This window comes from Chelonia mydas, chromosome 1, assembly GCF_015237465.2.
Source record: "Chelonia mydas isolate rCheMyd1 chromosome 1, rCheMyd1.pri.v2, whole genome shotgun sequence".
NCBI classification, from domain to species: domain Eukaryota; kingdom Metazoa; phylum Chordata; order Testudines; family Cheloniidae; genus Chelonia; species Chelonia mydas.
This window is the reverse complement of record NC_057849.1, coordinates 135,612,299-135,634,904: the sequence shown is the minus strand read 5'-3', so window position 1 is coordinate 135,634,904 and position 22,606 is coordinate 135,612,299. Positions and strand designations below refer to the sequence as shown.

General features: G+C 43.3%; 1 protein-coding gene across 21 annotated transcripts in view; it reads right to left on the bottom strand.

Annotated features, from left to right (window-relative positions):
* The window catches only part of REPS2 (RALBP1 associated Eps domain containing 2), a 144,687-nt gene that overhangs the window by 10,942 nt on the left and 111,139 nt on the right, over positions 1-22,606 (bottom strand). For 16 of the 21 annotated variants that reach the window (XM_043537886.1, XM_043537884.1, XM_043537887.1 and 13 more), the window contains 3 exons: positions 16,291-16,352; positions 14,725-14,805; positions 648-731 (listed from right to left, as the gene is read on the bottom strand). In XM_043537886.1, the coding sequence (XP_043393821.1) occupies positions 648-731; positions 14,725-14,805; positions 16,291-16,352 (227 nt within the window). The remainder of the gene's footprint in view (positions 1-647; positions 732-14,724; positions 14,806-16,290; positions 16,353-22,606) is intronic. The other 5 variants (XM_043537885.1, XM_043537891.1, XM_037901071.2 and 2 more) reach the window with 1 other exon arrangement.

Here is a 22,606-nt window from a genome sequence, read left to right as displayed (position 1 = left end):
CCCCTGCTACTGATCTTAGACGGAAAGGACAGAAGTGGCATCCAGACAAAGCAAGGGCACAAAGGGGTATTACCCCAAAAGGCACTAAGAGGAAAATGACATAAGCTGGTCGTTTGGAGTTACAGCATATTTAGTTACAGCATATCTATTTTATATGCCTGCAAGCATATAAAACCTGTAATTCATGTTTTAAACAAATTCCTGAAATTCTATGCGTATTATAGAAGAGATCCGGAGCTCTAATAAACTGGTGTACTTATGTTGGATCCTTAATATCAGATTTTTAAAATGTTTCATGTCGGAAGGGCTGGAAGGAAATGAGGACCAGACACCATTGATCTCTTCTCCCCACTTCTTTAAGGGCCCGTGTGTTTATACTGTAAACAAATGGCAAGTAGTTTTTCTTAATGCACATGTACTGACGTGTGGATTGAAAACTTTCTTAATGATTTATCTGAGCTGATGGTGGTTGTCACATGAGTCCAATTCCCCCTGGTGTCCTGACCTCCAGAAAAAGTAAACATGTAAAAATGTAATCCTAAACCTCAGTTTAATTGCTTTAAAACTTAAAACAACTAAGGTCAGTTGATGAAGGCAAAAAGATAAAGGCAGATCATCAACAACAGCATTAGACATATTGGCCTTACCTTTCTCGTTGGGCTGCTTTCTTCTGTCTGTGATGGGGCTCTATTCATCTGAGGATGTAATTCAATCTCAGATACTTGTTCTGTCTGTAACAACAAATCAGTCACCGCTACATCCAGAAAATGTCTAGCAATCATGTACAATAAAAACAATGAAAGCAAACACTAGACACAAAAGGAAAGTTATTTTAGCAATTTAACTCTGAGGGGGAAAGTCATGGTGACAGCTAAGTGAATGACACACGTCTTTTGTATATTTTTAATTAAACCATTTTCCCCCTTTATTGTGATAAGAAAACAAGAGAAAACTTTTTGTGAAAAGCTAGAAATGGTAACTTCTCTGAACATAAATGGCCTGCTACCCAGGAGTCTTTTCTAGGGTTTGGTTCCTACAATATAGCACACAGAGCTCTTCCATTATGAGAAAAGAAAAGCCACAGCAACAACTACCAAGGTCAGGGGTGCAAACTATCACTGGATCCTGAAGACTCCAGTTGAAAAACTGAATAGTAATATGAACATATAATGAGATCAAATGATATTCAGTGGGAGGGAGGGGTTTACAGGGGAGCCTCTGACTGTGGATGCTAAGGCCTAGAACAAGAAAATGGGAACTACTGCAAAAACTGTGATGATGTCACTTTATATACAAGGTATAGAAGGAGACAAATCTACCACCTTCCTGCCCTAATCCAGCTCCAAATAGAAAATAATTGCAACAGTCAAAGCACTTCCAAGGAAAAGTCCTTAAATGTATCAGGCTAGGCTAAAAATTAAAACCGGGGGTTACTGTACTCCAGCACGCTCACTTCTCCAAAACAGTTCGTTTCTGTGAGGTTAAATTTAAAGGGTTACGTCCTGGCTCCTCAGGCGTCAATGGCAAAACTCCCACTAACTTCAGTGGGGCCAGGATTTCACCTAAAGCCTCATACCAATAATTTATCAAGCACGGAATAACCTATTCTGCTATTGCTGACAGACTCTTGCTAAGAGACTTTGGAAGCAACAACAGTCCCTGCATTATCACGATCTAGTGCAGTCAAAGTTACTTCAATGCCTCTGGTTCAGCACAACCCATAAATCAAACAATGTCAGAATTATATATAGATTATAAAGTATTTAAAGAGGGACTTTATCATACCACTTCTACTCCCTTCACAACAGAAGCACGATGGAAGCTCTGTCAGGTTTGCTAGTGCTTTACAACTGTAAGGGGTAGAACTAATGCTAGGAGAGGGATTTGTGATCTTCCTTTAAATGCATATGTAATTCCTCAAGACAGAAGGGAAAATAAATGCCATGGCTGACAAGATTTCCCTTTTCCTCCTTCAAGTATGGTACATTTGAACAGCAAAGCAACGCTAAAAAGAATTTGCCAGGGGGCTAATATTTGGTACTACCATTTTGACTCAGAAAACCTTCCAGGTATTGCTAGGCTGAGATTATAACTGAAGGCTCCTGACATACAGAGGAATGAAAGGGGGAAAGGCCGCTCTTTGCTGAATCACTGAAATCAAGGATTTAATTATTTTTTTTTAATACAACATGTCTCTTTGTTATCCAGTGAAACAAACAATCGATTCCCTACTTTCCAGAACCATTTCTTATGTAACTGAAAGAAATTCAGAACCAAAACACAGGTTTCAGTGGCTTGGCAACAGCATATCGGGCAGGCACTCCAGGTATATAAATTCTAATGAATGATCTTGGGACAGCAGAGCTCAAATGCATCACGGAAGCAATGAATTTGGACACTGGTGGAATGAAAATCTCCGCCCTCACCCACATTCCTTTGATAAAGGGTTGATTCACAGAGAAAAACCAATGATGATGGCCCCAGAGGGAACCATGTGGTACGTCCTCCTGCTCAGAAGAAATGTACAGAAGGGGACCACATGTAACTGAGTGAGAAAGGAAGCAGGAAAACAGAGTAAAAGATGCTCGGAGGATCATTTGAGATGGAAGGAAGAGATAACCAGAGAAGCACCATTTGGCTCTGTCTACTGATTAGATTTGGGCAGGTGCAAAAAGGATCATACTTCAGTTGCAAAGCTACAGAGCTTTACTCTCCTCATCCCCCTGCCACTGACTGCCTTCAAATATGAACACACACACACAGGTTGGGATCTGCAAAAGTGCTCAGCTCCCATTGAAGTCAATGGTTAAACTCTCACTGAAGTTAATAATGGGAGCAGAGTTAGACTTCCTTTGAGCATCGCAACCTACAACTAAACTGATCCAAACAAAAAGACCTCACAGCAGAACAATGTTACTTAAAATAAAATTTGTAAAAGGAAAGAAAAAAGTCCAAGGTTTGGACACCATCAGATGCAGATATCAAATCAAGTGTTGAAGCCAATACTAAAGGATAAGATTTCAGGACGTCCTGCCGATCTGATGCCACAGCATTTTTTATGTTTATTGGTTATTTGAGTGCCTTGGGCATAGGGCACCCATTAAAACAACAGCTTCAGTGATTGCAGGGCTACATTTCTATTGTACTATTCGCTGCTGTCCAAAGCCATCGGTGTTGGTACCGCCCTGCCTATTCATTTGTGATCATGAGGATCATACCCCAGTGTGGAATGCGGATCTGACAATATAACTAGAGAGGTCAGATGGTTAAATACACAGATTTTATAAAAGAAAGGAATCAGTTCTGGTACAGGAGCTGATGTAAAATGAATACAAACCACTGGCTGTCCTGTCCTTAAAGTGCCACCTAGTGGCATTTAGAACAGGTCATTACTGTGTTTCTCAGAACACAGGACGCACAAGAGATGCATGCATATTCATTGGCTTGGGACTGATCTGGTGGTTCTGAATTCATTCACAAGGCAGGCAGATAACAGGCTACACTGGAGACAGCGTGTATGAACTCTTCTGAACTTTCCATTTCCTCTTATAAAAAGGAAGCCTAGTCTATACCTAAATGTTTTCCTAACGTAGCTACATTAGGTGTATGAAAAAAAATCAGCCCCCTAACCAACATAGCTATGCCACCAAAAGCCCTAGGATAGAAGCAGTTATACCAGTAATAAAGTCCTTTTACCAGTATTTCTTATTTTGTTCGGGGAACTGGTATAAGCTATAGCAGCAAAAGCATTCCCCCTCACTGGTCTCACTCAGATTTTAAAGGAATAGTCGTACAGCCAACGGGTGTGTTACTTTTTCATGAGCTGCCTCTGCTGGGGATTTCTCCTTTGAGGAAGATCCAGAGAAGAGGTACTAGTCAGGAGGGCCTGGGCAACACCAGAGACACCATGTACCTCAGAGGATTCATGGGATTTAGGAGCCAGACCTCTTTCCTCATGGAGGGGCAATCTCTCTCTCCCCAGTAAAAGAATGCAGAGGATACTCTGCAAGAAGCATTCGTCCATGGGCATGACCTGGTCTAAAGCTATTTCAGAAACGGTGTGCCATTTATAATGGCAACTTTTTTCTTTTGGCACGGGATTTTCCCCCCATTCATTTCAGTGCCTTCACCTTTGGGCCCTACATACCAGCACCTGTCCCGCTTCCTGTGGGCTGAGTGCAAGTTGCTCCAGAATATGCCACAATGCCACTCTGAGCAGCTGCTACAGAGCATGGGGAGAAGGTGATCACTGATGAGCAATGTGAGGTGTGCTCCCTCTATTCTATTCCATTCTAGCTCTTTTATCAAGCTCATCAGGAAATACCTGGGCACCCCTCCTTCTTCATTCAGGAGCTGAGCAACACACTGTGATTTTACAACTCTACGGTATGAGGAATTCTTCCTTGGTGCTAAAGACTTCACTCTTTTACTGTGGAGTCTGAAAGTCTTCAGCATGTAAGCACCACCATACAACTTAAATGCAAGGCCTTGTCTACACATGAAAGAAGCATCACTTTAACTACATTGGTATACACCCCCGCCCTCTGACCACCACCCCGAACTCCCCTGCCCTCTGTCCAACACCCCCCTGTTCCCTGCCCCTTACCATGTTGCCTGGAGCACCGGTGGCTGGCGGCGCCACAGCTGCACCGCCACACAGCACAGAGCACCGGGTCAGGGCGGGCCCTGCAACGGCGCTGCCCCAGGAGCTCGCAGCCCCACGGCCCAGAGCACTGTGCCGGCGGCGCAGTGAGCGGAGGCTGCACGGGAAGGGGGACAGCAGGAGAGGGGCTAGTGGTGAGCCTCCTGGGCCAGGAGCTCGGGGCCGGGCAGGAGGGTCCCACGGGCCATAGTTTGCCCACCTCTGAGTTATACAAGTATAGCTTATCTATCCGTCTAAGGCATCTTTAGACTGTTATAATTGCGTCCACACAAGGGGTTGTACCAGTATAGCTATTTTGGTTTAAAAAAAAAAATCACATCCCTAACTGACACAGTTATAGTGGTACCAAACCTTTGTGTATACCTGGCCTAAGACTATACTGTTTTGGGAAAGAGCAATAAAAGACTAAACAAAAGACTAACAGCACGGTACTCTTCTATTTCAAAATTCTTCAGAAGCCTCACTGCTCACACAGACCAATGTACAGCAGTTCATATTCCAAAGAGATATTCCTCCTATGTTCCTCAGCTGCACATCATATTCATATTTTCTGGGGATACTCTTACCCTCCAAGCAGGGGTTTAAATCTGACTAAGAAGCTTCCATTCTAGAGGAATGTACTAGCAAGGCTCAGATCTCAATCTCCTACTGAGCGATCAGACTTGTAGCTCCGCAGCTAACAAGAAGTTTTCCCTAATGGACAGAGAAGAGGACAGTGTCAAGGCCCCTGCTTTTTATTCAGACATTCACTGCCTCATTCTGTGACCCTGGGCCAGTCAGCCATAACCTCTCTATTGTTATTAGTAACAACATCTATCTGATGGGTTGTTGGAAGGCTTGCTTAATTGTTTAGTACTTTGAAGTCCTCAGATGGCAGGTTTAGATAAATGCAAAAATTACATTATTTTACATTTCATTTTTGTTTTTAGGTTCCGGTCCTCACTCCTCAAGCAAAGCAGGATTATACACAGATTCCACCCTCACTTTGCTAGAAGGAAGTATATGATTGACCTTCCAAAGCAAAATAGATAACACACTTCATATTTCAGTTATATTGAAACATTTCTGCTGGAGAGAAATACATATGGAGGGCCTGATCTTGCCAACACTTACAGGAGTGCTAGAACAATTTGTATAGTGAGTGTGCTGAGAGCTATTGAACCAAACTATAAACCCTGTATATGATGGAAATCACTTCAAGCCAGGGGGTGCGGCAGCACCCCTCGTTCCAGCACCTATTAACACTTATGCACAAGAGTAACTTTGCACATATTAACAGGTTTCAGAGCAACAGCCGTGTTAGTCTGTATTCGCAAAAAGAAAAGGAGTACTTGTGGCACCTTAGAGACTAACCAATTTATTTGAGCATAAGCTTTCGTGAGCTACAGCTCACCTATGCTCAAATAAATTGGTTAGTCTCTAAGGTGCCACAAGTACTCCTTTTCTTTTTGCACATATTAGTAGCCCAACTGAAGTCAACAGGACTATTCAAGTGAAAAAAGCTACCCATATGTGCAAAAGTGTTCACAGGATCACCAGATGCTTATCACCTGTAGTGCCACTTCTTTAATTTACAAAGAGGGGAGTGCAGAAGAGCTTATCTGTAAGGTGAAGTGGACTATTAAACATGCATTACACTCTATCGGATACTAATTATACCCTTCTGTCAATTATAAGTAGGTTAATTTTGAGGGACAGCTTTTTCTCCTTTCTATAGGTTTACATTTTTGTGTTTCAAATCAATTTTTCTGTTTAAAGGCTATTTCCAAAAAACCCAAGCCTTCTCCCTTCAGTTTCGGTGACCCTGGTATATATCACATTGAACTGTCAATTCTTTCTACAGCTTGTTACAAAAACTGTAAGTGATAAGGCAGAAATAAAACCGACAGGGATGCAAATGCAACAAGTTGCCAAGATCTTAGAGTGCTGACAGCTTTCTCAGCACTGTGCAATCCTGAAATTTTGAAAAGCGCTTTTTTAAAAAAGCTATCTGAGAGTTGGTGATAAGGTTTGGGGAAAAGGCAGTAAATATACACAAAGTTGCCACAATGTTCAACCCAACTGCAATAATGCATGGGACCCAGATGGAAACATTAACAATCTGCTTTAATACTCCACTTTCACAGAACCATATTAATGTAAGCTGGAAGGGGGCATTTGCGCTCTGTTAGAGACACAGGCATATGATTCTCATTTTTAAAAAACTTCAGCAAAATACAAAATTGGGTTGTTTTTTTGTTGTTGTTTTTTTATAATTTAAGATATTTGTCTCCCTATGGTAACCACTTTAGAAAAGGTTTCACTGCATTTGTCACTGAACCCCAAAATAACTTATTAGATGTGCTGGTCACTATCATTTTAAACCCTTTTTATTTTTTTTGGTCTGGCTATTCTGGATTTAAGATATAATTTTCCCTGATAGAGGAGGATAATCCACTTGTATTGTATTCAAAGTGACAGATGGCAGAATATTTCATACTACAGACGATTTATAGTTTTATTATAGTCACAGTCTTCTTTAGCATCTAACACATTGATTATACACCATATGTTAATCCACAGCACATAGGGTGGACTATATCAATCCTTTATAAAACAATTACTTTTTTCTCATACAATGTTTGTATATACAGGCTAAAAAGGGGTTTACCGTGACTTAATAACGTAAGAAAAGATTGGCTCTACCTGTACCACTCTGTATGCAGGTACTAGGTTGCCATAACCTCAATACATGACTTTCTTTTGATTTCTAAAACAAAACTGTACCCGTCTAGAGCTCTAGATGTCCTGCCAGCACTTACAATCACATTCACAAATGTCAGCAAGGTTCAACATAAAAAAGCACACCAATTAGCCTAATGTTTAAACAAAAATACAGCCACAATAAAATAATAGAAACAAATCAACTTATTCTATCCCATTCACTCAATACCTTTACTTTCCCTGAATGCCGGAGCAAACAGATAGGTCATGCTAGGTGCCCTAAAGGTCAGCAGACTTGGACTATTTGGAACCAAAGGGGTGGGAGGAGAGAATTCCACATTCAAGGGACCCTCACAGAGATTATCCTGTTGACAGCTCTTTTTAAAATTCTGGTAATATTAAAATGGAATTAATTTTTTTATTCATCACACATGAAGGGGCCTGGTTCCAAAGACCATTACATTCAGCAGAATGACTCTTATTGATTTCAGTGGTAATTGGATAGTTGATTAATAATTATTTAGACTCTGATTCAAGGATAGGGTTAGATAGCAGATATCATTGCTAACATTTAAAAAAGGAATAGTGTGAAAACTTTAAGGCATTATCCAGTACCAGATTACATTTTCAGATCTAAACATGCTAACAGTTGTAAAAATAATAATGTCTCAGTTTTCAAATGAAATAATTGCAATTTTTTTTTTATTTTTATTTTTTTTTACTGACTGTTCCTGACAAGCCTTTTGTTCAGGATTCATTTTTGCACTACAACAGCTGATGTTATCACAACTACTGAGAAAAGTTCTGCACTGATTTAGGGTTTGTGATGTTATGAGCAGTTCCAACAGATACATGGCATCCTGATCTCAGCAGTAAAATTAGAAAGAAATATCTTTTCAACTATTTTGCTTTTAAAAATTACAAATACAAGATTGTGAGCTCTCTTTGTCTATGTCGGGGTGGGCAAACTATGGCCCAGGGGCCACATCCGGCCCTCCAGACATTTTAATCTGGCTCTCGAGCTCCCACTGGGGAGCAGAGTCCAGAGCTTACCCCACTCCAGCTGGGGAGTGGGGGTGGGGGCTTTCCCCGCTCTGCACAGCTCCTGGAAGCAGCAGCACGTCCCTCCTCCAGCTCCTATGCATAGGGGCAGCCGGGGGCTCCGCCTGCCACCCCCGCAGCTCCCATTGGCTGGGAACCATGGCCAATGGGAGCTGAAGGGGTGGCGTCTACGGATGGGACAGTGCGTAGAACCGCCTGGCTGCGCCTCCATGTAGGAGCCAGAGGGGGGACATGCCACTGCTTAGAATCATAGACTTTAAGGTCAGAAGAGACCATTATGATAGTCTAGTCTGACCTCCTGCACAACACAGGCCACAGAATCTCATCCACCCACTCCTGTAACAAGCCTCTAACCTATGTCTGAGCTATTGAAGTCCTCAAATCGTGGTTTAAAGACTTCAAGGTGCAGAGAATCCTCCAGCAAGTGACCCGTGCCCCACGCTGCAGGGGAAGGCAAAACCCCCCCAGGGCCTCTGCCAGTCTGCCCTGGAGGAAAATTCCTTCCCGACCCCAGCTTCTGGGAGCTGCTTGAGGTAAGCGCCGCCCAGAGCCTGCACCTCTGACCCCCTCCTGTGCCCCAACGCCCTGACCCCCTCCCACCCTCCAAATCCATCGGTCCCAGGCCGGAGCACCCTCCTGCACCCTCAACCCCTCATCCCCAGCACCAGCCCAGAGCCTGCACCCCGAACCAGAGCCCTTACCCCCCCTTCACCCCAAGCCCCAATTTTGTGAGTATTCATGGCCCACTATACATTTTCCATACCCAGATGTGGCCCTCAGGCCAAAAAGTTTGCCCACCCCCGGTCTATGTTGTACAGTCCCTGCTGAAATGGGGCCCCAATCTGATTGCGACCTTCAGGATCTGATTCAATACCCACTAAAAATAATAGAAAGACTCTCATTAACTTCCAGCAGCTTGGATCAGGCCCTTAGATGCTACTGGAAAACAATAATAATTTATACTTTCACAGCTAAATTGCGTAAACCTTACGTACACTGGGTGAGAATATAGTTATATAATAATCAAATTAACCTCATTGAGTAAGTGCTTCCCAAGGTGAAGAAAGGCTACCAAACATTTATAAGGGTTGCACAATTTAACCTTCAGTCTACAGAATACCCTATTAGAAACTAAAGATTTTAATCTTTAAAGGCTCTGCAGCTCACCAGTCCTCTGGTGTTAATGACTTCTTAACTATTCCATTTATTTTAAATAATTTGCCAGAAGTTGGGAATGGGCGACAGGGGATGGATCACTTGATGTTTATCTGTTCTGTTCATTCCCTCTGAGCACCTGGCATTGGCCGCTGTCGGAAGACAGGATACTGGGTTAGATGGACCTTTGGTCTGACCCAGTATGGCCATTCTTACGTTCTTATTTGCTTTTGTGAGTGTATACTTTTTAATCAACGTGTGCCGAAATCACCAGTACAGACGTGAAAATAATAATCAAGTTTCCAAAAATAAATTACAGAAGAATCAGCATCAATTTACAAAACCAGACTATTACCAGACTATTACCAGACTTGTAAACCAGACTATTGGAGAGGAGGTTGGAATAATCGGTTTTTCAGCCAAAATATATAGTCCCCTCATTTTCCAAGTCTCCCCTCATGTAGTACATACAGGACTTGAGATGTATAGTGATTTATGCAGTGGAAGATACCAGTATAGTGCAATTTAAGTTAGGAGCGCTAATTTAAAGTGTGATAAATGCTGCATTTATTTAGCTGACTCTGAATAAAACCCTGAACAACTATTTTCTGTTCAGTGTACCTCAATAATTCCTATTAACATTAATGTGCTAATAAATCCCCCAGACTATGCAACTGCTGAAGCCAGCTCCTGTAGACTCCCAAAGCCAACTGTAATAAGGTATTATTTTGTTTTATATAAAAGAATATGGGTCCTAGCTAATCTTTGGGTGCGTGTGCTCAGTTCAGTTCAAACAGAACCTCATTCACGTACGTTCAAAGTCAATTCCAGTTGTAAATATATATTGTTACAAACCAGCTATTTTGCTTAGTTGATTAATAATTTCATCCCTACTCTCCATCATTACTAGCATGGATCCCTGCTGCCACTAAATAACATGTATTTTGTTTGTATACACTGGCCAGATTGTCTCCCTAACCTTCTGTTATTATTAACTGTTTGCATTATTGTTGCGCCTAAGAGCCCCAGTCCTGGACCTGGACATCATTGTACTTGGAACTGTACAAACACAGAACAAAGAGACAGTCCCAGGCCCAAAGAGCATAGAGCAGTAGGTACTGGACAGTCTAGTTAGACTGATTCCATCCCTCCTTAATTACTGATCCTTTGAGTTACCAGCTGTAGACACAAGAAGGAGGAAAATTTGCAAAACACGTTTATTCCTATATCTAAGAAAATAGTGCAGGAGGAGTACGTACAAACACCAACACTGGATTTTATACAAGACAGCAGTGGAACTACAGATAGCCAATACTAGAAGGAAACACACTAGATCTGTAGGTGGAAAATACTTCAAAGTGATTTATTAGCCAAAACAGAAGACTAGCCTGTGTCTATATCTACTTCTATTAAAAAGTCTTTCCGGCAAACTTTCACAGTGACTTGGGAAAACCTGGATTGCCTTTAAAAAAATACAGAAACACAATATTAGTGAATGAAGGTAATGCAGCTGATGTAATATATTTGGATTTTAATAAAGCATTTGATACGGTGTTTCACAAAATCTTACAAGAAAAATTAATTCAAATTGGCTTACAGAGGAAAAAGGAGATGTGGATTGTAAACTGGCTAAAGAGACCATAAACAATAGCTTAAACACCTCTCTATGCTACAGTATCTAAGCACTGATGAAAAGCAAATTTATTTATTGCAGTTACCACAGGAACACTGAGATTAATTTCATAGCATTAGGAAAATTTTTCGTGAAAACTATATTGAAACAGGGGTCCATTGTGTGAACTGGTACAGATGAGGATCTGGACTCAGTGCAGACTGTGACAACAGATAAGATCACAGAGGATATGGGTTACAGTAGTTCCTCAGGGAATGTCAAGAAGAAGTAAATGCATGGTTAATCAACCAAATCCTCAAGTTCTATAGACAGATGACAAGGATGCATGCACACCCACAAATGTATCTATGGGGCTACGAGTCCGGAGGAACAAACCCAGCTGCCACTTCCCTCATTACTGCCTCACCCGAAGACAACATTCCCAACTCCTTACGCCCAGGAGAGGGCCTGGGAAACAGGGCCGGTTTAAGGCAATCCAGTGCCCTAAACGACAGCTTTGGGAAGCACCTCCAGAGCTCTGCCCCCATGGCTCTGTGCCCAGCCACACCCCTCCCCATATGAAGTGATGATAACAGAAACCTCCTTCCCCTCCCAGGCAGCGACAGCGGTATGATGATCCTTTCTACACCACAGGAGAAGCGAGATGGGCCCCCCTGCCTCCTAAGAGGCAGGAGTGGCAGCTGACCCCCTGCCCCACCGCTGATATTTACCCCAATAACCAGGATATATCTGCTTTGGTTGGTGGGCAAGGCCTGCTGCATTCTTCTCCTTCTGCTACATGCAGAGTCCTCTGCTGGGTTGGCCTTGTCAGGGGCACACAGAGCAGCAAGCCTTGGAGTCAGCAGCCCATTTTGATGCATGGGACAGTGCACATCACTCAGAGCTGTTGTTTCAAGCTGTCTGCAGATTCAGGCAAACATCTCTGCATCGGTTACATTTGGGGGGCATACAATTTCAAAATTTTCTTCCCAACTATGAAATCTAGCAACTTTCCTTTTTAAAAAAGATAAGAACTGAGATTCAGATGTAATCACAAGACTCCAGGGGCAGAGGTCTTTGGCATAGGCCTATGGTGCCTTTGTAGGGTGGCCAACTTTCTAATTTGTGAAAACTGGACACTGAGTGCTGGAACTTCCCCTGCCCCCTGCTCTGCCTCTTCCCCCGAGGCCCCGCCCCCCAGTCCTCTTTCCATCCGACCATCACTCGCTGCTCTCTCCATCACCCTCTCCCTGCCAGCTGAGCAGGGCTCTAGGGATAGAAGTGTGACTGGGGCAGGACATTGGAGAGAGAGCCGGGCTCTGGGGGTGAGTAACTGGGCAAGATGGGGGAGGCAGAGCCAGGCTCTGGAGGTGGTGGGGTGACTGGGGCAGGGTGGGGGAAGGAAAGGCATGATCTTGCGGCGGAGGAGTGAGTGGGGCAGGATGGGACAGGGAGAGCAACACTCGGGGCAGGACCAGAGAGCCGCCAGTACCTCTCTCTGTGGGAGCTGTTGCTGAGTGCTCCTCCAGGCTCCAGCAGCAGCAGCTGCTCTTCCCCCCGCCCGCAGTGGCGGAGGCAATTACTACAAGTAACTGGACTTTTAGTGTCCGGTCAGCACTGCTGACTGAACACTGCCAGGTTCCCTTTTCAACCGGACTTTCTGGTCGAAAACTGGGCACTTGGCAAGCCTATGCCTAAATCCAGCCATGATGGGTTTTATTTAATAAGAAACAGGGTACTTTGCCTGGAAAGCAGGACCAGGGTTGAGGATACCTGTGTCAGCCACACATTTTATTAAGTGTGCTATAACCGACCAATGGCCCAATCCTGCTTATCCACCATTTAGCTAAGATGAACTATAAGTCAATAAATAATGTGGTGGGTTGGATGTGGGCAGAGTGTGATGAATTTGTGACATAACTAGAAGTGTTTAGTGCTATAAATTACTGTGTTGTTTCAATAATATAATGAGGTTGACTGCCTAGGAAGTACTGGCAGGAAGAGGGAAGTCTAACAAAAAAGCTGAAACAATTTCTGAAAACTACAAAAGTATGGGACAAAAGTTAAAGCTCCATTTCTACATTGTTATTGTTTACTCTCACACAGGAGCTTCTTTCCAATTAAAATATAATTACTAAACTTCTATCCTACCATAACTTGCTGATACACAACAGTGCCTGGAGTCCAGTGAATCCCTTAATTTCATTCTATTAGTATGTCTTAACTGCACAGTTAAACTGGGCTCTTACTAGGCTTTAGCCCACACTCCCCTACCATCTACACAGGAAAACCTCTGATCCAGTCTGGAGAGTCTTTAAGTCTGGGCTAGTTTACACAACTGTGGGGTGGATTAGAACCTGAGCTCCACTTTCACTTGGGTTGGAACCCTCTCACTTTGCAGTGAGAATGCCAGCTAACTCACTCAAGTACTGACAGTCCTCAAACCTTTCCTACAATTCCCCCTGAAGGTCAAAGTTCTCCCACAACTGACTGGGAAAGAATCCTAGAAAGTCTCAACACAAAAAACCATGGACTATGCCTCCAGAGACACATGGGTGAATGCAGAAACAGCAAGGATGAAGTAACGCGGATTGGGTTTTCCTGTGAGGACTCTCACCCTGGACTAGGCTAAGGTGGGTGCCAATCACCCAGGTTAACTGTGCAGGGAACACATACCCTAAACACCTAACCAATCCTACCTACCTCCCAGTCATCCATGGAAAACTCCAGTTTCAGAATAAATTGTTTCCCTCTTCCTACACTCCAATTGATTTCCAAAACAATGTCAAAATAATCACACCATAAGCATGCACAAGTAGTGCAGGGCAGCCTAAAAAATACTTGGGATATTTCATTCCCAAGCTACATCTGTGAATCAGGGTACTTAGCTATATATGGATATTGAAATGTTAAGGCAATAAAAAGGATTTCCAATAACACTGTAGAAAATTAGTTGAAACAGAAATTTAAGAAGAGCAAGATAAGTCCTAAAACAGGTAAAAGCTGAATATGTCACGCTGGTTTCAATGTTTTACTTCAGTTCTTCCTGATCCTGCCTCTATTCTGAAAACAGATTGGCTTCGCTTGAATTTATTCATGCTCTTTAAGTCAAGGGCCCCATTTGCGTAATGTAATCCATATGTTTGTTATAGCTGTGCTTGCAATGATTAAGGATCAGAGAAGTTGAATTATGAACCCCATCCTCTATATACAATCTTGACCATTTAAAGGCACATTTTGATGACTAGGCACAGAAGATGTGAGCAAGGATGCAACTGACATGGTCTAAAATATTATTAAAATTATTTTTCAATTCAAAGTCAAAACAACAGTATTCTGAGAAGGCAGAAATATCTTTTTAAAAAAACCCTGCTGTAACGCCTTCCCACCTCTGATAATTTTTACAAGTAAAAGTGTCAGATGTTTCTCCAACACTACATATTTTGCAAGGAATAACATATTGTACTGGGAGAGAAGAAAGCATCAGGAACTTTACATTGGAATCACTGTTTACAATTTTAGAGCGTACCTGTTCTTTTAGTCTGAACTCCGCATAGCTGGATTTGGCCTGTGCAACAGGCTCGGTATTTGTGACATGGTGAGGACCCTGCTGGATATGGAAATACATATGAGTGGCTCCCCGTTGCATGGTCAGAGAGAATAAATTCTATCACATGCTGAAAAAATAAGCAATTAGCAAAAGTATTACCTGTAGCACTGGTTTGATCCTCAAGAAAAGGGTTTTGTTTTGCTCATTTGTTTATTTTCCAGACGGGGTGACTGTAAGACTTTTGAGTGTGAAAGGGTACAGTGGAGATGGAGATGCAGCTGATGATGGCAGTGATATGATGGAGGCAGGAAGCAATAATTCAGAGTAGAAGGGGGTGCGATGAATAGATACTGCTTACAGGAGATTAGGCAAAGCAAAGCTTTGATGGATGCACTAAGGTGCACGGCTAAGGTTGTAGTTGGATCAAAGAAGGCTTAAGGAAGCAATCTATATAATCCTCCAAATGAAGAATTTAGCAAACTCCAAAGATAATTTAGAGAAGAAGGGGATGGAGAGAGAATTGTTGTTTATGACCCAGCAAGTGGAAACCTTCCCTTTACAGAATAAATGCCCCCAGCCTACCATTAGGGGGCACTATGCTGCTGGAGATTCTGACTTTTATTTGAGACCTAAAACTGAAGTCCTGACTGCTGATGGTCGACTCAAAGGTGCCAATGCACTTTTTATGTGGAGTAGGAATGTTAGCTCTACAGTGGTCAGGGACTCAGTTCTACATCTCAGCTGAAAGATTAACATATAAAATAAATTGCCATGTAAGGCCAACTGGAGCCAATGGTATAAATGAATAAAACAGATAGACATTTTTATAGAAGAGGATTCAGAGAGGTAACAAACAAGGAAGTGAGGAAGCAATCACTATGATGGGTCTTGTTGAGCTAAGTGGCCTTTCCTTATCCATCATTCCTTATGAACTAAAGAACCTACACATAGTACATTCCTTGGGATGACTGCTCATGATTAGATCCATTTGCTTTACACAATGGTTGTGTGACACTGATGAACCAAAAGTAAGTAAATCACAGCATGCCACTAAATAATGTAGCTAATGTGGGAGTTATTTCCTTTTAGCATGACTTTTCACACTGATATGTAACATATCATAATGTGATATGCATTTGCTCCCTGCACTGCCGCCTTGACAGCGTTTGCACCTTGAAAAGCAAGAAATAGGCTAGGAATCAAACCTGTGCCTTCCAGATAGCAAACACTACCGTCAGGCTAGCCTTATGGCACAGCTTGTAAATTACAATGTTTTCTACTGGACATACACAGCTCCACAATGATGAGCTGGAAGGAGTCCACAGTACTACATCATGGCATACTGGATAGACAGACCAAACAAAGATAACATTATCCATACACAAAAAGCCTGACATTGCAAAGCATTCTGCAGATGAGTATTAGCTTTATAATGAGAATGGTTAGATATCCAAGCTCGCATGTATTTATTACCACAGTATAAAAACAACCACCACCACCCACGACTGTACACCAATTATCCACATACTGAAATTCTGTACATACCTGTGATACAAAAGGCCTAGGGGGCAGGGCAGGTGGTGGTGGTAACCAGCCTGACTTCACAGCTGAAATGAGAGAGAAACAAATAAAATTAACTAATAAAACTAAAAACTAGACCAGTGGTTTGCAAACTTTTTGAACTGAGCCCCTTCTTTGAGTTACAATTTTTGGATGCACCCCCAATCCAGACAAAAATAGACACATGCAAAAGTATGCCTGATAGCCTACTCATAAACCTAACAGAGACTTTGACACAACTTTAATTAAATTACCTACACCTGTAAGTTTCAAATACACAGACACTTACCAATTGCACAGCCAAGGCTTCCTCAGCAGCAGGCTGCTTGTACCTTGCAGCCAGGCTGCACCAGTAGGGCAGGGCCAATACCTGTCTCTCTGCCCCTCCCCACCGGGTTTTCCGGGTGTGGGAAAGCATGTGCCACTGTGACTCAGGGTGGAGCCAGCGCTGGGCACAGAAATCAGCATGGTCGCAGCAAATGTTTACACTGACCCATAGTCTGGGTAGCCCGCTGAGGTAAGTCAGGAGGGGCCCCTGTGAAGCTAGCCTTGGCCCCACCATGCGGTGCTGGCATGAGCCACCTGGCATCGCCGCTCGCCCCCCAACCCTGAACATTCCTCCATTCTCTGTGGCTTGCCTCCCTGACAATTTGAAAACCTCAGAACTAGACTATTTTCTCTGATGACTGTCAGCGAACAGGTGGTTTTCAACATTTTTAATGATGAAAATCAAACTGGGTCTCAACTGAAAACAAATCTGTGCAAACACTGTTTGAAACCTCTTCCTGCTACAGCACACCCTCTGAAAAAGACCAGAGATTTAAATGCTATAAAAAGCTTACTGTTAAAGTAAAAGGTAAAGATATATTCAGTCAGCCACAAAGATATATACAGTCAGCTGAATGCAGCTAAAACAATTTGACTGTAGTTAAAGTACAGAGCTTGGGTGAAAATCTACTTATTCTTAGGACTCTGTTCTTTGTCATTAACATTATTGCCTTTTTAAAGAACTAATGTAGACATTAGGGTTTGCTCGAGATAAAATACACTGACAAGTCACAAAGCCCAGTCAGAGAAGAAAATATCCCCCATGGAATTAGAATGGGTGCTTAAACGAAGCATACAGAGATCAGTTTTAGCTTTGATTTGTGGTTGGTTTTTTTTTTTTGGGGGGGGGGGGGGGGGAGAGGGGGGGTTGAGAGGAAAAAAGAATTTTAACAGTCAATTTTGGGCCCCTTTGGTAATGTAACAAAGCAACATCGTGCAATCTTTCATTCAGAGCCAGTGAACGGAGTTGGTAAGAACCATGTGGGCCATCCATTGTAATTCTCAATCTGGCTCTCGTTAAATCCCTAAAACCCATCTCAGGGCAGAACTGCAGGGAAGATGAGGCTTTGTAAAGGCAGCTGCGATGAGAAGGACTAGATTAACCCATAGATATCAAGTGAGTTTGATCAAAGTCTTGAGTGATTTTCCCTTCTAGAGGCCCCTATGTTGTGTAGCCTTCCCACCACTTGCCTTTGAAAAAATACGAGTCAGCCTATCTCAGATTTGTGTTTATTTGTAAAGCCTAAAATGTAGCACTAAACCAACAATTAAAATAAAACAGCCCTTTTACTATAATAGTGCTAAACAAGGGGTTATATATATACACACATATCTATTTTTAGTTTTATCCATATTCTAAAAGACCACACAGACCATTACAAGTTACAGCATAGCCATTTAACTTATTAAAATGTATTCCATCTAAAATTTTCCAGAAAAGTTTTCCCTAATGCAAACCTGTTCATTTCCTTAAAAGAAACAAAAAAACAAAGATCTGAAGCACTAAGGCCCAGATTTTTACAGTTATTTAGGCGTTGTTACACTCAGTGTCGCAATAATGGGACCTACACTCCTAAGTGCCTAAATCCCTTTTGAAAATGAGATTTAAGTCCCTAAATCAGTTAGGTATTGCAATGCTGAGTGCAGCGATGCCTCAATCACTTTAAAATCTGGACCCAAGTACACAGAGATGTTAGTGTAAAAATGCATGGGTAAAACATTGAATACAGTTGTGTTGGCTAACTACAGCTCAAAAGAGGTGTGTGACACACAAGATTGGAAAAAACAAAGAAGTGCCAAACAGGGATGCAGAACTACTGAATCCTAATTTAGGTTACCTATGGAAAATGCTTATATACTGAAGGTATAAAAGACTAAACATAGTCACAAAGTATCCAAACAGGCAGAGATTAAGTTACTAGGACCCTTCACCCCATTTAGTCAGCTACCCCACCTCCCCACCCCAGCGTCTCCTGCCCGCTGGCGGCCCTGCCGATCAACTCCTCCCCCTCCCTCCCAGCACCTCCCGCCTGCTGCAATTAGCTGTTCCGCGGCGTGTAGGAGGCACTGGGAGGAGAGGGAGGAGTGGGAAGGGGGGGCACTTGGGGTGGGGACACAACTGGGCAGGAAGAAGCGGGGCAGAGGCAGGGCCTTGGGGGAAAGGGTGGAGTGGGGACAGGGCCTGGGGCTGAGCAGGGGTTGAGCACGCCCAGGGAAAGGAGGAAGCCAGCACCTGTGCTGTCTTTAACCTCAACATTGCTCCAGAGAATACAACATCTAATATATATTCTGTGTCCCCAACACCCATCACTCTACTCCAGTGATACGCCTGATCCTCAGAGAAATGATATTCTATACCAAGGAAATTAGTTTGCCCAACAGGGAAAGCATGTTCTGAAGTTGCTCCCAAGCTCAGAACTTGTACTTGGTACCCCACAACACTGCCAGAATGGTCCACACAACCTTCCTTATTAAAATTACTTCACCCTGAAGTGGTCAAGTAGAGCACAGAGCATCTTATTTCAGCTTTTAAAATATGCCACATTTGAGAGTTTAGTATTTTAAGCTAGTGAGATACTTAACCATGCGAATTTGACCCAGTTTCCTCTTTTTTTAATCCTACAAATTCTAACTTAAGCTATTCATGAAATATTCATAAAATCCCTGCTGTTTCAGAACATCTATGGCCTGTTGTTAGAAGGAAATCATGCTTATGTTAGCACAACTGCCAGAGAAGATTTGGAGTCAGCTGACTTTTGAAAAGTAATAACTTCTTATAAAAAACATGCACTGTTTTTTCCCAAAGAGGCAATGAAAAGTGTGTTAATGACACACTTAGGTGTCATTCCCCCCAAAAAAGAGCATGCTATAAAACAAATACATTTTTGCACATTTCAGCAGCTGTCCCGTAATTGTAGATGACTCCGGAAGGACAGCCTTTCTTGGAAACCAGTCTACACAGGGTTTGTCAGTGTTGGGTTCTGTCCGTTAAAGATGGAACTGTTGTGTGTTCTTTGGAAGTATAAGCTAGCACAGCAAACAGTTCTTTCCAAGGTGAACACAAATATCAGGCTTCTTTCATAGAAAACGGCAGCAAGTAACTGGAAAAGAGGAGGTTACTTACCATAACTGGATGTTCTTTGAGCTATGTGATCCCTATCTGTATTCCACTGGGGTTACATATGCGCATCATATGCCCTGAGAAGGAGAATTTGAAAGTAGTGTCCACTGGTTCATGCATGCACCCTGACTCACCTTATGCTTCCGTCTGAGGCGACAAAGGGTGAGGTGAATTGACCACGTCTCCAGTTCCTTTTCCACAGTGAATCTGACAGATCCAAAGCAGAGGAGAAGGAGGGTGGGAAGTGGAATACAGACAGGGACCACACATCTCAAAGACCCTCAGTTACAGATAAGTACCTCCTCTTCTTCTTTGAGTGATGCTCCCTATGATATTCCACTGGGGGTGACTGACAAGCAGGACCTAAGTTGGAGGCGGGTGCAAGGATGGGGATGGAAGGGTCATGCGGAGAACCGCTGTGCCAAAGGAGACATGCACTGCTGAGTCCTGTAACAAGGCATACTGTGTTGCAGATGTATGGACAGAACTCCATGTGGCTGCTCTACATATGTCTATGAGAGGAACATGCCGTGGTCATTGCTTCAGGTCTAGTGGAGTGAAGCTGTACCCCTGTGGTGGGAGGTATGTTCAACAGCTGGTAGCAGAGTTTAATGCAGCCAGAAATCCATTTGGAGATTCTCTGGGTGGATATGGCCTGTCCCAATTCTCTCTGCTACCACAACAAACAGTCTAGGGGACTTCCGGATTGTTTGTGTTCTCTGCAGGAAAAAGGCCTGACCTCATCGGACATTGAGGGAATGGAGTCTACATTCTTCTGCAGACACATGCAGTTTCTGGAAGAAAACAGGTAAGCGAATGGATTGGTTAATATGAAACTGGGAGATCACCTTTGGTAAAATTTTGGGTGTAAGCATAAAAAGACCTTATCCTCATGGAATACTGTAAATGGCGTGTCCACCATTATAGCTCTGAGTTCCCCAACTCTTCTCACTGAAGTGATAGCAACAAAAAAGGCGACCTTCATGGAGAGGAGGGACATGGATCAAGACATCATTGGTTCAAAAGGGGAGGTTGTTAATCCCAATCCTTGTTGTAATAAGGCGTTCAGTTCTTGGGTGAAAAAACTGTCATGAGAGTGGTCCCCAAAAGGGGATGGGGCAAAGGGTCTTGGAGCATTACAAACGCAATCATATCTCAATCAAATCATTCACCGCTCATTTGTCCCTTGTTATTGCACTCCAAGTGTGAAAAAAGAGTGCTAAATAACCCCCGAAAGGAGTCGAAGGGTCGTGAGGTGTTAGGCTCACGTGGTTGGCAGCTCTCGAGCTCACATCAAGAAGTTACATCAAAAATACCTCTTGGTTTGGGTTGGGTTTGAGACTGAAGCCTGAGGGGGGTCCCAGGGAAACGAGACCTTTGGACTTTTTGTCGCTTGCATGGAGGTTCATAGGGTCTATGTTGGTAAAACTGTGGAGACCTGTACCTCTGTGTGGATGACAGGCAGTGGGACTTTCATTTCGAGGCAGAAGTGTAGATGTCCAACGAGCGAAGAGTAGCCCTAGAGTCTTTTAGTGTATGCAAACACTCATCTGTCTTCTGGTTAAAGAGATGGGATTCATCAAAAGGGAGATCCTCTATTGTGTTCTGGACCTCCCTAGAAAAACCAAAAGCAAGAAGCCAAGACTCGACACAACACGATGGCTGTAGCCATGGCCCTGGAAGAAGCACCAGCCGCATCCACTGTGGATTGTAGGGCAGTTCTGGCTATGAGTTTCCCTTCCTTGCCAAGGGCCTGAAAACGGGCACGGTCTTAGCAAATTCCTCTAGTTTAGCATAATTCAGGAAGTCATACTGAGCCAACAACGCTTGATAATTGGCTGTCCTGAATTGTAAACTGGAGGAAAAGATGACTTTTCTCCCCAGTAGATCCAGACACTTCCCTTCCTTGTCCGCATGTGTGGATCGAGTGTGTTTGTTGTTTAGCCATTTCTGCAGTAGCCTGAACTACCAGTGAGTTTGGAGCTGGGTGGGAGAAGAGGAATTCTGAGCCTTTGGCCAGGACATAGTAGCATCTCTCTATTCCTTTAAGGATACATGTGTCAGAAGTGTGTCAGACTGTCCTGGCTGGCTCCAGTATGGCTCCATCGATTGGTAGTGCTTATCTTGTCAGTCCCGAAGTGTGGAGAATGTCCAGAAGCTTATGCTGAGTGCCTTGGATCTCTTCCAGAGGAATGTGGAGTTCCCCCCACAATACCCTGTAAAAGATTTTGAAATTGAAGTCATCCAGTAGGGAAAGGGATGATGTAGTCAGAGCTTCGTTCGGCAATGAGGATGGGAATCTAGCTGGCTCCAGCAGAACTGCCAGAATTGGGGTATAAAATTCTTCCTCTGCTATTGGATCCATGGGCATGCCTGATGGATCCCTCAGAGGAGGGGTGGGGGAGAAACAGGTGGCGACTCTTGCAGACTGGGTGGGCTCCAAAGGAGGATACTGTGCTCAGGGTCCCCAACATGGCCAATAAGGAGGATCAACAGGAGGTTGCAGGAGTCCTCACGGCGTGGGGCACCAGTGGCTTCTAGGAAGGTGAGGAGGTAGTTGCTCCCATGAGTGTCAGTCTACGTGATGGAGTGGTGTGGTAGAGACGGTTCTTCCCCCAGTTCCAATTCATCGGAAGAGGAAAAGGCGGACTCCGGTACGAATAGCAGTACCATTGGTGCCGATCAAGGAGTGCATGACACATGTGAGGAGGCCATACCGTAGGCATATCCAGTGGCAGGGACTTAAGTTCTCTGTAAGTGGGAGGACCAAATGGAGGAAGAGACTCTGGATCCAGTAAGGTGAAGACATCTTGGGGTGCAGTCACATCTGTATCTCCCTAGTTTAGGGGGCAT